The following is a 19,011-nucleotide window of genomic DNA, read 5'->3' on the forward strand; positions in this document are numbered from 1 at the left end:
AGGTTGAATTTAAATCTGAGCTTTAAATTTTATATCACAAAACATTGTCAAGAGAAATGAAATGAAAGATTTACATATGAATAAAATTTTATTGTAACTGATAATGTAATGAATTAAATGCAAAAATAGTTTTGTTCAATGTAGTAGTAGTGTCATGTGATGCAAGAAAGCAAGTGTATGAGCTTATGCAGCATCAGCCAAAAAAAAAAAATTACACCATTCCCTCCAAATGCCTGTCCAGTTCCTCCTTAAGTTTATCTAACCTATCAACTTACACAACGACAGATGGAAGTTTGTTCCAGCAATTAACCACCCGCTGCCTAAAGGCAAATTTCCACACATCTATTCTACATCTGCCTTTTCTTAATTTGAACTTATGCCCCCCTAGGTTCGTAATCTAAACAAGTGGAAGGATCTCATCAGAATTCAGCGTGCTCAACCCATTCAAGGCCTTATACACCTCAACCAGATCACCATGCAGACAGGTGCCTCCGAAGCCAGGTGGGAAGGAGCAGCAGTGCGTAGCAAAAGTTTCTTGATTAGACCGGGGTTCGAGCCCATCACCACCAAATACGGAGGATACGGAAAGGTCAGGGAATGACCACCGCATATCCTGGAGCAATATGGCCTTAGTTGCTAATGCTCCTAAAAACCAAATAACAACAATAACAACCGCGCAGCTGCCTAGTCTCCAGCCACTGCAATTTGCAGAACTTAAGCCTCTCTTGGTAAGAGGATCCCTTCATTCCCCTCACCAATCTTGTTGCCCTTCTCTATACACGCTCAAGCAAATCTACATCCTTCCTAAAATGAGGCCTCCAGACCTGTACGTGGTACTCAACTCGTGGTCTGACCATTGCCTTATACAGAGGTACAATTACATTTTCCCTGCTAGCAAAATTCCTATATATCATTGACAAAACCCCATGACCTGCCCTGGCAGCCTGTCTGCATTGCTCAGAAAACTTCATATCTGACTGCACAATTACTCCCAGGTAGGTCTTTTTCATTTTCTACCACCTTAAGTGTAGTACCACACAGTTGGTACATTTCTCTGGGGTTACTTCTACCCATACGCAGTACTTTGCATTTGTCAAGGTTAAACTTCAGTTGCCACTTCTTAGCCCATCTGCCCAAATTATCTAGATCCTGTTGCAGCAGCACACTGCCATCACTGTCATTAACAACCCTGCCAACCTTTGTATGGCGCCTCCATAGCCGGGTGGGCAGGAGTAGCAGTGCATAGCATACGCTTCTTGATTAGACCGGGGTTAGAGCCCGTGACCACCAAATACGGAGGATGCGGAAAGGTCATGGAATGACCACCGCAAATCCCGGAGCAATATGGCCTTAGTTGCTAATGCTCCTAAAAAAAAAAACCAAATAACAACCTTTGTATCATCTGCAAACTTCGACACTAAGCCTGATATACCTTCATCAATATCATTGATAAATATACAAAACAACAGAGGACCCAACACCGAACCCTGTGGGACTCCACTAATAACATTAGTCCACGAAGAGCAGTACCCATTAATTACCACCCTCTGTCTTCTCCCACTCAACTATCCTTTTATCCATTGTAGCAACAGTGTCAAAAACTTTCCTGAAATCCAAATATATGATATCAAAATTATTTTTTGCATCCAGTTCCTTTGTAACCACATCATAATATCCTATCAAATTTGTCAGACAAGACTTTCCCTTAACAAACCCATGCTGTGTCTGAATTATTGCTGCAATCTTGTCTAGATGATCCTGCAATGCATCTTTAACCAGTGACTCCATTATTTTACCGCGAACAGAAGTTAAACTAAATGGTCTGTAATTACTCTTGTCACCCTTCGATCCCCCTTTGTGAATTGGGGATACATTTGCACATCTCCAGTCCGTGGGGACCTCCCTGAGTCCAAGGATGCTCTCATAATTATGGCTAAGGGTTTGCTTAGTTGCTTTGCCGCCTCCTTTAATATAACTGGATAGATCCCATCCACCCCAGGTGTCTTTCTTATGTTTAACTTCAACAATTTCTCCCCCACTTTGCTCTCATTTATTACAAAATCATTAAGCACCCTGCTACAATTTGATAACCTTCTGCCATTTTCAAACCTTAATAACTCCTCATGTGTGAATGTAGATGCAAAATATTCATTCAGTTTGTTTGCTATCTGAGCAGGATCATCAACAGTCGAACCCTCGATATCAAGTGGACCAATCAGATTTACCCCCTTCCTTTTAGAGTTTATATAAGTAAAGAATTCCTTGCTGTTTTTCTTAGCATCTTTTGCCAAAGATTTCTTGTAATCTGCCTTCGCCTGCCTAACCTCCTTTGTGACTGATTACAGACTAGCTTATATCTGCCATAGGCTTCTGAGTCGCTTGATAATTTATATGCATCATATGCATTTTTCTTCTCTGTCACGAGTCTCATTAGTTCATTTAATAACCATTTAGGCCTAACCCTTGAACAATATTTCTTAATAGGTATGAAACTTTTAGTAGCATCCACGATTAATTCCTTGAATGCTTCCCACTTAGAATTTACTGTTGGTAACATCGTCAGTTGATCCCACAGTACAGAATTTAAAAACTGTCTGAGACCACGTTTTATGTTTTCTTTTATAGTCAATATATGGAGCATCTCTGATAATGTCTGGCAATAGTCAGCCAACATATGCAGATTTAACTCTTTTAAATGTCAGTTTTCTGAAAATATGCAGACTACAGATAGCAAATTTCTGATTAAAAAAAGTATATAAATGCTTTCAAAATTAATCTATACCTATTTTGATTCTATTACCAATATAAGAAAATAATTGAAGAATTATTGAAGAAAACAATATAAGATTTGATAAAAAATCAAATCAAAATTTTAAAATTCATAAAAAACTCAATTTTCACTTTTTTTTTGATTCAATAAGTATCTTCTGCACCCTGTTCACCTTTAAATTAAATCTTCACAAATACACGAGGAAAATACATAATGACACAAAATACACAAATACATAATGAAAGCTTTCACTGATCAGTTGGAAAAGTATCACTTTTGGGTTCTTCTTCCAGTCACAGTTTACTGAGGAACTGTTGTGACCACCAACAAATTCCTCCAACTGCATCGATCATGTGCTATATGAGCGGCATCGCAAAATGTCATGTCCAAAAGTTCACTAATCCCATCCTTCCACCTAGTTGCAGGTCTTCCTTTAACAGCAGTGTGTTTGGAGTTGGTTTTGTTATGGTCTCTGCAGCATCAGATAATGTGGAAGTATGCCATTGCCTACCACGTTGTCGATTTTGAAAGAGGCCGGCTTTAATCACTTTTGGGATACATGGTCTTAAAGCAATAATACACTGAAAGGACAGAATTCATGGGATACCTGGTTCCTGGGCAATGCAATGCTGTCAACTCTCTCACTAGTGGATGAATCCACTACTTGGCAGGTATATAGGTACACTGCATCACGTAGATGGTAATTCGATGTCAGTATGGATAAGCATCGTGAGTTAACCAACTTTTAAAGAGGGATAACAGAGGGTGCTGGACACATGGGTCACTTCACTCTATTGTGGAGATGGTACAGATATTGCACTATCCCTGTCTGACAGTATCAAGAGTGTATCGGGAATACGGCATTTCCGGAATATCATCTCATTGTGGACAGCACTGTAGGTGGAGAAAGGTGGTGGATGAAAGTGGCTGTTTAAGTCTGTCTCACATTGTTTCAGCCAACTGGGGAGCAACAGTGGCACAAATCGCCGCCGACTTCAAAGAAGGAGGTGCCAGAAATGGCTCCACTAAAATCATCAAGCGATCATTAGCCGCAATAGGTTATGGGAGCTGCTGACCCACCAGAGGCCCATTGCTAATACCACGATACAGGACTCTACGCCTTACCTGGGCGAAAGAACATTCGCAACATACCTTGGATGATTGGAGACGGGTCTCCTGGTCCGACAAATCCTGTTTCCAGTTATTTCAAGCAGATGGGCAGGTGCATATCGGGTGGAAACCGCATAAAGCTATGCACCCATTATGTCAACAAGGAACTGTTTAGGCAAGTGGATGGTCAGTAATGGTCTGTGGCATGTTCAACTAGCACACGCTGGGACCTCGGATATCTCTAGACACATCTCTGAATGGTCCAGGTTACATGTCCATCCTAGCAGACCATCTACATTCCTTCATGATCATCATGCACCCACAGAGCAATTGACTCTTCCAGCAGGGCAATGCACCTCACCACAGAGCCGAGGTGACTAGAACATGGTTCAAAGAGCATTCTGCAGATTTTACCACAATGGAATGGCTTCCCCATTCACGAACCCTGTGGAGCACTTTTGGGATGCTGTGGAAAGGTCCGTTTGAACTTTGGATCCTATACCCAGGAATGCAATGGAATTATGGACAGAAGTGCAGCAAGCATGGATGGAAATACCTGATGAACGCTTTCGCGAACTAATGGACTCAATGGCTTACCATATGACTGCCCTTATCCGGGTGAAAGGTGGGCCTACCCTTTAGGTAGGTATCCCATGATTTCTGTCTACTCACTGTACGTGAATTAATAATCTATATCTTTGAATTATTTCAAGGTCTGCATAAAGGACAATGACGTATAAATTTAACAACATGGGTGTATTTCACAACTCATGACATACACTGAGTGATCACTGAATTATGGCCACTCCTATGAAAATCAAATGCGACCCGTTGACCACGTGAGGTACTAGAGTGCGCAGTTAGTCGACTTACGTAGCATAGATAAGGTGTCAGTGGTTCAGTAGGTAGTAAAATTCCGAGAGTGATGGTAAAAAGAAGGATTTATCAGACTTCGATAAAGGACAGATTGTGGGTGCTCGACAAGCTGGTGCCTCGATTTCCCAAGCGGATGAACTGGTGGGGTGTTCGAGAGCCGCTGTAGTTAAAAGTGTACCAGGACTGGCATCAAAATGGTCAAACAACAACCCGCCGGCAAAACTGCAAAGGTCAGCGAAGGGTTGATGTTAGAGGTGAGCACGGGTCCAACGACTCGTACAGGCAAACAGGTGCAGCACTATTGAACAGGTGACTACTCAATACATGGGCCAACCCGGAACAATATCTGGCATGACCACGCATCGCACGCTCACACATATGGGCTATACCAGCAGACAACCCCTACTGCATCCTATCCTAACCAAGGTTCATCGGCGTAAAAGACTCGCCTGGTGCAAAGAGTATGTGAGTTGGATGTTAGAAGACTGGAAAAAGGTGTGCTGGTCGGATGAGTCATGTTATTTACTCCACACTGTGGATGGTTGTGTGCGGACTTGGCATCAACAACATGAGGCTCTTGATCCATCATGCATGGTATCAAAAGTGCAGGCAGGTGGAGGCGGTTCAGTGGGGCATGTTTCACTGGCAGGAACTTGGACCCCTGGTGCATGTGGAACAACATATCAGTGGTCTCCGCTATCGTCAACTGCTTGCTGACTGTGTACACCCCACTATATTACACTTTTTCCCGAATGGCGATGGTGTCTTCCAAGATGACAATGCGCCGAGTCATTGAGCACTTGTTGTAGGAATGGTTTGAGGAACACAGTTCTGACTTCCAGCTTATCGATTGGCCTCCGAACTCCCCCGATATCAATCTCAGAGCACTTGTGGGACACTATGAAAAGGCATATCAGGCATCTGGATTCACCAATCACCTGCTGATCGCATTATACACAGCTTGGCTGGCCATACCCCCCCGAACGCTTCCGACATCTTGTTGAATCAATGCCACGTTGCATAGCTGCTGTACTGAGGGCAAAAGGAGGACCTATGAAGTATTAGGTAGGTGGTCATAATTCAGTGATCACTGTGTAAGTAAGCAATTGTTAATTTAAACCAATTTGTCCATCTATTTGTTTCTGTAATCAGCAGAACCTCCTATACCACCAGTAAAAGTACTACAATGACTAGGCATTATAAGTACTTTCAAGCAAATTTCACCACCAAAAGGCTAGTTTGGCATTTATTTAAAATATGAGACACTGCTGTCAAATATGTCAGATAGCAATTTAGCCACAAAAACACATATGGACAGAATTGTCCAAGTCCTTTCTTACATACATAAATATAAAATATGCTGATTCTAATATTAGCATTATATTTATTTTTTATTAAAATAAACAAAACATTATCAAAAAAAAATATTTTTTTTCATTATTTAAACTACAGAAAAGGTACATGAATGAATAACTGATAAGCATGGAATGTGAAAATAACAGACAAGCATGGAATGTGAAAATAACAGACAATCAACATTTATTCTGGGCAGAATGATTATTATTGTGGTAAACAGACCAGTGGTACTGTGGCAACTGTCCAATAAGTGAATCTGTCTACAAAGTCAAGATTTACATCAAGATTAAAGTTAAAATTAGTAGAGTGTATATCTAATTTATGTATCACTTGATTTAATTTTATTTCTTTAATTTATAGATCTGAATTGTAGAGAATTTCTTTAATTTTGGCCTTCTGTAAGCCAAAATTGGACAACAGAAATTAGCAGGCACAATCTCCACTTCCTTCAAGTTTCAAACATTCTGTTCCCATCTATTATAAACTGAGAAATAGAGTGGGCCAGTAAATCAGAGTGTCTTATAATGGGGGATTTGAACTTCCCACATATTGACCAGAACTTGTGGCTTGGTCACTCACACATTAGCAAGGCTTAGTAGATTTATTGGATGACTCTTTTCTATAGCAGCATGTTCGAGGGGCAACCAGAGGGAGTAATCCCTCTGGTTATGATCTGATCTGATTATCAGCAGTGATGATGCATGCATTAGGAATTTGCAGATAAAGGAAACACAAGGTGACAGTGATCACAGTGTACTGATGTGGGATTTACTTAAAGATGTAACTACCATCAAGGGTAAAGGGAAAGGCTTTTTGCTTTCATAAAGGTGACAACAGTGGTCTCAGAGATATTTTAAATTCTATATAGTGGGACCAACTGATGATGTTACCAACAGCAAATTCTAAATGGGAAGCATTCAAGGAAGTAATCTTGGAAACTACTAGGCTTTTTGTTCCAATTAAGAAATACTGTTCTAGGTTTAGGCAAAAGTGGATGTCAGATGAACTAATGAGACTCGTGGCAAGAGAATAAAAATGCATGGGATGCATATAAATTATCAGGTGACACAGAAGCCTATGACAGATATAAGTTAGTCTGTAATCAAGTCATAAAGGAATCACAATCAAGTCAAGAAAAGGCAGAGTATGAGAAATCTTTAGCAAAAGATGCAAAGAAAAACAGCAAAGATTTCTTTATTTATATAAACTCTAAAAGGAAGGGGATGAATCAGATTGGTCCACTTGATATCAATGGTTTGATTGTAGGTGATAATTCTCAAATAACTGCCAAACTAAAGTATTTTGCATCTACATTCACAGATGAGGAGAAGGCCAGATGTTTATCAAACTCTAACAGTGAGTTAAATGATTTTGTAATAACCGAGAGCAAAGTGGAGAAGAAATTGTTGAAGATAAACATAAAAAAGGCAACTGGAGTGGATGGATCTATCCAGTTATATTAAAGGAGGTGGCAAAGGAAGTAAGCAAACCCTTAGACATAATTATGACAGCATCCTTGGACTCAAGAAAAGTCCCCTTTGACTGGCGATGTGCAAATGTATCTCCAATTCATAAAGGGAGAACAGAGGGTGACAAGTAATTACAGACCAGTTAGTTTGACTTCTGTTCCAGGGAAAATAATGGAGCACTGGTTAAAGAAGCACTGCAGGATCATCAAGACAAGACTGTAGTAATAATTCAGACAGCACGGGTTTGTTAAGGGGAAGTTTTGTCTGACCAATTAGATTGGATACTATGATGTGGTCACAAAGGAACTGGATGCAAAAAAATAATTTTGATATCATATACTTGGATTTCAGGAAAGCTTTTGATACTGTTGCACATGGAAGACTACTGTACAAATTGGTGCAATATGGCATTAAGGGCAAGTTGCTATAATGGAAAGGAGGATCTTTGAGTGGGAGAAGACAGAGTGGTAATCAATGGACATTGCTCTTTGTGGACTAATGTTAATAGTGGTGTCAGGTCCATTGTTGTTTTGTATATTTATCAATGATATTGATGAAGGTATATCAAGTTTAATGTCAAAGTTTGCAGATGATACAAAGGTTGGCAGGTTGTTAATAACAGTAATCTCAGTAGGCTTCTGCAATAGGATCTGGAAAAGTTGGGCCGATGGGCTGAGAAGTGGCAACCAAAGTTTAACATTGACAAATGCAAAGTACTGCATATGGGTAGTAGTAACCAGAGAGAAATGTACCAACTATGTGGTGTTACACTCAGGTAGTGGAGAATGAAAGATATCTGGGAGTAATTGTGTAGTCAGATATAAAGTTTTCTGAGCAGGTCATGGGGGTCTGGTCTTGTCAATGATATACAGGAATTTTGTTAGCAGGGATAAGGAGGCGATCATCCACTTGTATAAGGAAATGGTCAGGCCACACTTTGAGTACTTTGTACAGGTCTGGAAGCCTCATTTTAGGAAGGATATATAGAGTTGCTAGAATGGGTACAAAGAAGGGAACAAGATTGGTGAAGGGAACAAAGGGGGTGCTCTTACAAAAAAAGGCTTAAGTTCTGCAAATTGTAGGTCTGGAGTGAAACGATCTGATTGAGGTGTAAAGGCCTTGAATGGATTGAGCAGGCTCAATGCTGATGGGATTCTTTTTCTTGCTCAGATTACAAACCTGAGGGGGCATAGAATCAAACTGAGGAAAGGCAGTTGTGAAATAGATGTACAGAAATTTACCTTTAGCCAGCAGGTAGTTGATTGCTGTAACAAACTTCCATCTGTCGTGGAAGTTGATAGCTTAAATAAATTCAAGGCAGAACTAGACAAACATTTGGAATGAATGGATGGGTGAAATGGGAAGGTTTTTTTTTTTTTTTTGGCTGATGCTATATAAGCTTGCTTTCTTGCATCATATGCCTCTACTAATGCTAATATTTTCTACAATTAGTTGGATGCACAGGGAAGAGGTGGCATCATGTACTAGAAATGTTAAGACAATCCATATACATGGGCTGTATAGAGTTACTAGAGTAAAAACAGGTGCATGTATACTTGGATATACACTAATGCTAGGAGCATAATATATATTGCATAATACTTTTGAGGAAAGTGCAGTAGTGCCATTTACATGAATTTTGCTAGAAGGGACAAGGAAGTAATTACCATATGGCAATGAATACAGATCTGGAAGTATTAATTGAGGAAGGATGTGGGTCTCCTTGAATAGGTTTAGAGAAGGGCAATCAGATTACTGAGGGTAACAAAAGGGTGTTCTTACCAAGAAAAGCTTCAGTGCTATAAATTGCAGCATCTGGAGACTAGGCACCTGCAGGGAGATCTGACTGGGGTGTTTAAGGCTTTGAATGGATTGAGTATGCTAAATGCTGATGGCATCCTTCCTCTTGCTCTGACGACAACATGAGAGGACATAAATTTAAATTGAGGAAGGATGGTTGCAGAATAGATGTACAGAAATTTGCCGGCGAAGGTAAAGAAAGCTTGCACGAGAAGCATGCAAAAGTTCAATGAAATTTACCGGTAAAAGTACTTTGCCGTAACGACATTTGTATTGTTGCTCGCTTGGTAAACAGACGGTGGTTGTTATCGGTCAGGAGTAGAAATTGAATCCCATGGGAGATTGAAACCCTCCCGAAGTGGAGGGGGTAGTAGTAGTAGTAGTAGTAGTAGTAGTGGCACATGATGCAAGAAAGCAAGTGTAAGAGCTTATGCAGCATCAGCCAAAAAAAAAAAAAAAAAAAATCACACCATTCCCTTCAAATGCCTGTCCAGTTCCTCCTTAAATTTATTTAACCTATCAACTTCCACAACGACAGATGGAAGTTTGTTCCAGCAATTAACCACCCGTTGGCTAAAGGCAAATTTCCGCACATCTATTCTACATCTGTCCTTTCTTAATTTGAACTTATGTCCCCGTAGGTTCGTAATCTGAACAAGTGGAAGGATCCCATCAGAATTCAGCGTGCTCAACCCATTCAAGGCCTTATAGACCTCAATCAGATCACCGCGCAGGTGCCTAGTCTCCAGCCACTGCAATTTGCAGAACTTAAGCCTCTCTTGGTAAGAGAATCCCTTCATTCCCCTCACCAATCGTGTTGCTCTTCTCTGTACACGCTCAAGCAAATCTACATCCTTCCTAAAATGAGGCCTCCAGATCTGTATGCAGTACTCAAGGCGTGGCCTGACCATTGCCTTATACAGAGGGACAATAACCTCCTTTTCCCTGCTAGCAAAATTCCTATATATCATTGACAAAACCCCATGACCTGCCCTAGCAGCCTGTCTGCATTGCTCAGAAAACTTCATATCTGACTGCACAATTACTCCCAGGTCTTTTTCATTTTCTACCACCTTAAGTGTAGTACCACACAGTTGGTACGTTTCTCTGGGGTTACTTCTATCCATATGCAGTACTTTGCATTTGTCAAGGTTGAACTTCAGTTGCCACTTCTTAGCCCATCTGCCCAAATTATCTAGATCCTGTTGCAGTAGCACACTGCCATTACTGTCATTAACAACCCTGCCAACCTTTGTGTCATTTGCAAACTTCGACATTAAGCCTGATATACCTTCATCAATATCATTGATAAATACACAAAACAACAGTGGACCCAACACCGAACCCTGTGGGACTCCACTAATAACATTAGTCCACGAAGAGCAGCACCCATTGATTACCACCCTCTGTCTTCTCCCACTTAACCATCCTTTTATCCATTGTAGCAACTTACCCTTAATACCATTCTGCTACAATTTGTACAGTAGTCTTCCATGCGCAACATTGTCAAAAGCTTTCCTGAAATCCAAGTATATGATATCAAAATTATTTTTTGCATCCAGTTCCTTTGTGACCACATCATAATAACCAATCAAATTTGTCAGACAAGACTTTCCCTTAACAAACCCATGCTGTGTTTGAATTATTGCTGCAGTCTTGTCTAGATGATCCTGCAATGCATCTTTAACCAGTGACTCCATTATTTTACCCGGAACAGAAGTTAAACTAACTGGTCTGTAATTACTCGTGTCACCCTTCGATCCACCTTTGTGAATTGGGGACACATTTGCACATCTCCAGTCCGTGGGAACCTCCCCTGAGTCCAAGGATGCTCTCATAATTATGGCTAAGGGTTTGCTTACTTCCTTTTCCGCCTCCTTTAAAATAACTGGATAGATCCCATCCACCCCAGGTGCCTTTCTTATGTTTAACTTCAACAATTTCTCCTCCACTTTGCTCTCAGTTATTACAAAATCATTAAGCACACTGCTACAATTTGATAACCTTCTTCCATTTTCAAACTGTAATAATTCCTCACGTGTGAATGTAGATGCAAAATACTCATTCAGTTTGTTTGCTATCTGAGCAGGATCATCAACAGTCGAACCATCGATGTCAAGTGGACCAATCATATTCATCCCCTTCCTTTTAGAGTTTATATAAGTAAAGAAATCCTTGCTGTTTTTATTAGCATCTTTTGCCAAAGATTTCTCGTAATCCGCCTTCGCCTGCCGAACCTCCTTTGTGACCTGATTACAGACTAGCTTATATCTGCCACAGGCTTCTGCATCACCTGATAATTTATATGCATCCCATGCATTTTTTCTTCTCTGTCACGAGTCTCATTAGTTCATTTGATAACCATTTAGGCCTAAACCTTGAACTATATTTCTTAACCTGACCTTTTTTCTTTAGAATCATTGGTGGACTAGTGGATAAATTGTTTATTAAGAAAAAAAAAAAAAAAAAGGGCAAAGGAAGCCCACATGAGAAGCACGGCAAACTTCGAAAAAGTTTACTGGTGAAACTACGTTACGAACATTTTTTACGACGCCAGAACTTCCAATATGACTCTGTTCGTGATTCAATTAGTGATTCTAAAGAAAAAAGGTCAGATTACTCCCCCATGCACTTCGGGAGGGTTTCAATCTCCCATGGAATTCAACTTCTACTCCAGACCGATAACACCCACCGTCTGTTTACCGAGCGAGCAACAATAGAAATGCCGTTACGGCAAAGTACTTTTACCGGTAAATTTCATTGAACTTTTGCATGCTTCTTGTGCAGGCTTTCTTTACCTTAGCCAAACTTGCCTTCAGCCACTGGGTAGTTGACTGTTAGCACAAACTTCCATCGGGTGTTATGGAAGTGGGTAGTTTGAATAAATTCAAGGAAGAACTAGAAAAATTATTAGAGGGGATGAACAGGTGATGTGAGAATTATTGTTTTTTTGGCTGATCCTGTACAAGCTTTCTTTCTTACATCATTTGTCACTACTAATAGTAATGGACATAATAATTAAAGCAACTCAAAATTTAGATCTGAACCTTATGTGCATTTTGAAATAACCTTCAAAAAGTCACATTCTCAAAACTCTTCACATCGAATACATACCTCCAGAAAGAGCTAAGAAGTAATAGAAAATGTAGGAGATATCTGAATTGTAGATGTTCAGGATCGATCCTGCAGGTTATTTGGTAATTTTATTATCCAGCTGTGGCAACTGCAGTTTGACTTTCATATATTCTTCCAGGGAAGAAAAGATCTTTAGTAATGTTGTTAAGAATCTATATCAGATAAGCAATTGATCACTGTTTCTAATAATGTCAATCTTCAGTATTCACAAAGGGAATAGGCAATTCTGAATTAGTAGGTCAAGCTGTACAGGATACCATGAATTTTTATTTATGCAAGTCACTGTTGTAGCTTGTCAATTTAAACTTCATCTTTCCCACAGCAACTTGTTCCAAGTTTATTTAAGAATACTCTAACTACAATCACTCATCTCCTTTTCCAAGGAGATTAAAACATTTCATCTCAGGCTTGGGAGGAAGTAACCATATAATGTTTTTATTTTTATTTTTTTAAACATTAAAAATTTCAGAAAACTTCACTTTTGAATTTAAAATTGACTAAACTTTATTGATAAACTTGATTTGACTAAATACAAATAATAATGATATTCCTTTATTTGGAAATATGACTGAAGTTACATAAAATGTTTTAAGCATTTTATCATTGTGTTGTAATAGATTCCTTGGGAATTTTTTATTTTATCTTTTTTTTCAATGGGTTTGCAGTTAGTATTCTGAATTTTGCATCTTGCCTATTATGTCAATATATCTCTTTTTTTTTTTTCTTTTAACTTTCAAGAAGTTTTGTATAAGAGGTACTCCATTAATTACCTTCAGTAAAAGATTACCTTTTACTGAAGGTAATTAATGAAATTTATTCTGTTGAACTAAGAGCAAATCATAATAGCCATTTTAGATTTTTTTTTGTATGAATGCTTTGAGAAAGAGTTATTAGTTACAAGTGAGTTATTGGTTCAACAGTTTGTGAGTATTTAATCAGAGTGCATATCATTTTGCAGTTTTTTTTGCATGCATGCATGCTATCAGATTCCAGTAAAGATAGAAAATGTTAAGTTTGTTTGCTGCTCAAAAAGTTGGTTATGCTTTGTTTAGTTCAGATACATTTCAATTATTACACTAATAGACTCTTTCTGAAGTTGACAGAAGTGGAAAAACCTAATTTCACAGTTCATTCTGTTTGAATATGTGGTTAATGAATAACGAACAATAAAAAACAGACAAAGGAAATGGATAAATTACTGTTTAGTTGTACTGAAAGAAGAAACTAAACAGCAATATTTGGTTGGGCAGTTTGGAATTAGTAACAAAGTAACATTGTATGTGTGAAAGTTTGTCTGTTAGCAGAATGAGAAAAAAAAAATTCTTCCTATGAAACACTGTACCTCTGTCTGAGAGAAAAGCCAACTCAGTCACTTTGAAAACATTACTATATGTATCTTAAATCATTAATGAGAGCCAAACCAGACTCTTCCACATGAACAGTAACATAGCAAGGACCTCTGAAGCCTGAAAGTTACTTGATCAAGGTCAAAAAAACTTTCAGTTGATGGTAAGAAGATTTTTAGTTTCATCTACCACAAATTTAAAAATAAATAAATAAACAAATAAATAATTAACAGTCAAACGTATTTACAAACCTTTTTTTTTTTTTTTTTTAATAAACTCTTAATAGGCATATTCTTAATTCTGTTATTCCACTCATTAATCCATTGGCAGTCATGTGAAATCATTATCAAGATATAGTCAACTATGAGGGTCACTTCTACCATATCTCAACAGAGTTCTTGAAATATTTAATCAAGAAACTCTGGTAAAAAAGTTAACTTGAACAATGCTGTAAGTTAGCGCTGTTAGTGTTTTTCAGCATATATTTTTTGTATGCATATGTAGCAGTAGTGAAGGCGTTATTCTGCTCAATTCTGGTGAAGAAATTAGAGGTTTATTATCCTATTCTTTATTAAGCATGTTTTGTTTGCGAACAGACTGCCACAATAAAGCAGCCACTGGTTGAATTCCTGTAGCAACAGCTATCAGCAGTATCTATGTCTACACTATGGAATGCAGTCAATTTATGCAGGAGATCCCAATATAATGTCAAAAGTCCAATATGTGATATGTGGATTTGTGAATGGAGTTTATAATTATCTTCCTCAAATGTTGCATTTGCAATAACAGCATCACACTAAGGACTATGTACAAGTTTGGTGGGGAATGATATCTCCACATACTATAAAAACACTTTCCAAGAAGGTGTATCAAACACAATTTGGAAAATGTTTACTTCTCACAAATTAACATACTTCCTCTATGATATCTGACGTAATGTCATAGTCAATTTTCTGCTGTGTGTGTGTGTGTGTGGCATACTATACATATCATCAACAGCAGAGACAACTCATTCTGACTATATGGGATGCACATTGTCTTTTTTTTTTTTTTTTTTTTAACTCTTGATAGGCACATGTGAGTTGTGGGTTCTTCTTGTGGCTTACAACCCACAGCAACATGTTGATTTGAAATTTTTAACTCAGATTTGCACTTTGAGGTCATTCATTCCCTAAAAACTATTTCTTCATAAACACCCTATGTATAGTACTCTTTTGTTATTGTTACTTGTATTACAATTATTAAGTTACAAACATTATTTTAATACAAAAATTGATATCTCTAAAAAACTTACCTGTGTACTAATAGCAGTTCTTCTTCTGAAGCATATCTAGGCTATGAAATGATTAAATATGTTATATAGTTAATTCTTCAAAAGAAAAAATGAAATTCTTAAAATTCTAACAACTGAGAATTTACAAAAAAATATATAACACAAACTGCAATATCAGTATAAAATCTAACTTTTTTTTTTTTTTTTTTTTTTAATACTAATAGCATTTTTTATTATGGTGTCACTGAGGTATGTAATCTTGTGAAGTACAGAAATCAAGCTATACATAAAATGACTTAGTCAGCTTATTTTGAATTCTCTGGCTTAAAGAACTCTCACCAGGTTCCAGAAACCTGGTTCTATCTTTTGAATTGCTTAGACGACCTTGTGTTCAAAGCCAACCTTGATCTAATTCAGTGGTCAATGAAATCTTGGATGGAGGGGTCTGTAAGAAGACATACTCTCTGTTCATTATATGTGACACGAATGAGTTATATAGCAAATATGATGTAAGCTTACTCATCAAACTAATTCTAAGAGTGAGTTGTCAGTGGCTTCACCCCCCCACCTCCTCCACCAGCATTTCTGGAAGCCAAGATATAAGCATTTATGTATCAAGTGGACTGCACGCAAATTTTAAATTTTACTTTTTATATTTCAAAACATGGAAGGGCAAATTTTTAAGCAAATTTTGAATATTTCAATAAATTCTTTATTATTTAGAACAATGAAACAATATATTATTTGGAAGGTGGCTCATCTGGTAAAGTTAGGAATTAAATGGTGTCTGGGGATGAAAAATGTAATGTGACACTGATCTATTTATAGATCAACTGTACTTTTCATTTTAAAACTAATCATACTTTCAGAAAACAGGTGTTTGCATGTTGAACCTAAAAAAAAAAAAAAAACAATGGCTTGGAAATTTCCAAGAGTAAACTTGGTCATGGTGAGATATGTCAATATTTTTCTTATTCACAACACATACTTGTGAAATATGCACAGAGTTCAGCCATAGTCCCAAAAGTGAACTCTAAAATGTTCTACTTAAAGCATTTACCATTAGTCCCTAACTTACATAAGCCCGAGTTACCTAACTTTGGACTTACGTAAATTTTTTTTTTTTTGATAAAATCATAAAGACCATGCCAACTATGTTGGATAATAACCTGCGCTGCAACTAGAATCTAGGTAAATGGTAGTGGCCTGGGTGACAATAACCATGTTCGAAGAATGGTTTCTAAATGTGTTTATTACTGAAGTTGAAAAATATTGCTTACAAATGTTAGTGCCTTTTTAAGATATTTATGCTCCTTGACAATGCTCCTAGTCATCCTAAATATCTAGGTGATCTGCTGTTGTTATTTGTTGTTGTTATTTGGTTTTTAGGAGCATTAGCAACTAAGGCCATATTGCTCCGGGATATGCGGTGGTCATTCCCTGACCTTTCCGCATCCTCCATATTTGGTGGTGACGGGCTCGAACCCCGGTCTAATCAAGAAGCGTATGCTAACGCACCGCTGCTCCTTCCCACCTGGCTACAGAGGCGCCTAGGTGATCTGCACGACAACACAAAGGTGGCATTCTTCCCTCCAAATACAACGGCTTTCATTCAACCAATGGATAAGAGAGTTATTCGGGCATTCAAAGCTTATTACATATGGACAACATTTTCTGAGGTTGTAAATGCAACAGAGCAAGAGAAAATGGATCCGCGACAATTTTAGAAGACGTGTAACATCTGTGATGAAATATGCAACATTTCAAGAGACTGGAACAATGAATAACAACTTGTATGAGCAGAGTTTGGAATAAACTTCTAAAACATTTTGAGCTTAACAACGAAGGCTTCAACAAAGATGAGCTGATGTCTACTATTACCAAAGAAATTGTAAACTTAGCCCAGGAGTTGCAGCTGGTCCTGGAGGATGAAGATGTAGACAAGCTTGTGAATGAACAAGGTGAAGATTTAACAACAGAAAACCTAGCTCAGTTGAATGCGCAAAGAGTTGAGGAGAAAGGGAGAGCCGAATCAGTTGAGGAATCAGAGCAACCCACAAAGCAATTCAAATTAAAGGAAATGGCAGAAGCATTTAATAAAATTCAGGAAGATCTCTCTATGTTTGATTGAATAGATGAAAACACTGAACATTTCTTGAAAATAGAAAGAAAAGTGGCTTATCATGAAATTTATGAAGGGGGAAAGCATACGAAACAAATGAACGTCAAAGAGTTCATATTATGTACTACCTCCCTGATCTCTACTCAGTCTACAATGCTCTGTGATTAATATGTCTTATTAAAGCTTCAGTTCAATACCTGAAGTGTGTAGACTTTGATTCATTGTGTGGTTTAGACCAATTTTCTTAAACATGTACACTTTGGTTTTGATTCCCTTAGTAGCCCTTATAAAGTCTGCACATTGTACAAAATACATAACATGCGTTTTTGCTTCCTTTTATGTTTTCTTCTTTTATGTTCGGCTACTTCACCACTGTCCATAGATAAAGTTTTAATTGTTGTGGTATATAACTATTTTTCTTCCTTCTTCTGAGGGTATTATATGGTTTTTGTAATTTTGGCATATCAGGGATATAGCAGCAATATTTTATTAGTCATTCCAGAGTTACAAAAAATTCGGCTACGTAAGAAATCCTGGAATGTATCTTTTACGTATGTCAGGGATGGACTGTATTTTGCTTGTTAGGGCCATTGTTATAAATTTAAAGCTTTTAACAGAACATTTCTGTCTTAATCAGCTGAGTTGTAGGATACTTTCTTGGCACAATAAAGGTGAGGCTGGACTGTATGGAGATGTTCCCAAATTTTTGGGAATAAATCTCAAACAGGCTGATTGACCTGCTAGTGAGTAGTAAGGGTCAGTTATGAATTCTTGATATTTTATTACTGTGTTTGAAGAGTATACATTTGGGGAGGGAGCTGATCTTTTTCAAGGTGAAGGCCTTCCCAGGACTCTCCTTTCACACTAGTCAACAAATACTAGCTTGAAAGTTTCCTAAAGCACACAAACTACTGTGCAGGGAACTTATGACAAGGAAACAGCAGAGATTCAATTCATGCATTGAAGATAATACATATTTCATAGGATTAAATTATATCATGAAAAGAAAAAATTATGAGTTTCTTTTTAGTGATTCCAATATGAGAAGCTATGTATAAAATACTAAAATTTTGGAAAACATATAAGTTAAATTTCATTAATAAAAGCAGCGGAAGACAAATTCAAATAGTTAGGAGGTAAAGGATGTGGTGAATAAAGAACTGAAACTTTTAAATGACAATAAAAGTTAAAAATGTGAGGAAAATATATGGAGTATACTGAGAGAAACAAGTACATAGTGAGACATGCAATAGATCCAAAACAGTATTAAATTAAAAGAAATTGAATTATGTTGAAAAACCCAAGTCTTCAGGACCGAAACTGATAACATGTGACACTAACAATGAAATAAAAATTTTTGGCAAATCATGTCACATAGCCATTTAGTATTAGTAGTGGCAAAATATGCAAGGAAGCAAGTTTATACAGCATCAGGCAAAAAAAATCCATTTCACCTATCCATTCCCTCCAATAGTTTGTCTAGTTCTTCCTTTAATTTATTCAAACTATCCACTTCCACAACAATAGATGGAAGCTTGTTCTGGCAATCAACCACCCATTGGCTGAAGACAAATTTCTACACATCTATTCTGCAACCATCCTTCTCAATTTGAATATATAGCCTGAGCAAGAGGAAGAATTCCATCAGCTTTGAGTTTGCTCAAGCTATTCAAAGCCATTCAGCATCCCAATCAGATCACCTCACAGGTGCATAGTTTTTAGATACTTCAATTTGCAGAACTGAAATCTTTCTT

The 19,011-nt window shown here is 37.8% G+C and overlaps 1 protein-coding gene across 5 annotated transcripts in view; it reads right to left on the bottom strand.

Annotated features, from left to right (window-relative positions):
- LOC150084061 (protein deacetylase HDAC6-like) overlaps window positions 1–19,011 on the bottom strand; it is a 463,437-nt gene that overhangs the window by 160,710 nt on the left and 283,716 nt on the right. For all 5 annotated transcript variants that reach the window (XM_090375877.1, XM_090375876.1, XM_090375878.1 and 2 more), the window contains one exon: window positions 15,157–15,197. In XM_090375877.1, the coding sequence (XP_090232003.1) occupies window positions 15,157–15,197 (41 nt within the window). The remainder of the gene's footprint in view (window positions 1–15,156; window positions 15,198–19,011) is intronic.

This window comes from Mastigoproctus giganteus, chromosome 6, assembly GCF_048544385.1.
Source record: "Mastigoproctus giganteus isolate SK-2022 chromosome 6, ASM4854438v1, whole genome shotgun sequence".
Lineage (NCBI taxonomy): Eukaryota > Metazoa > Arthropoda > Arachnida > Uropygi > Thelyphonidae > Mastigoproctus > Mastigoproctus giganteus.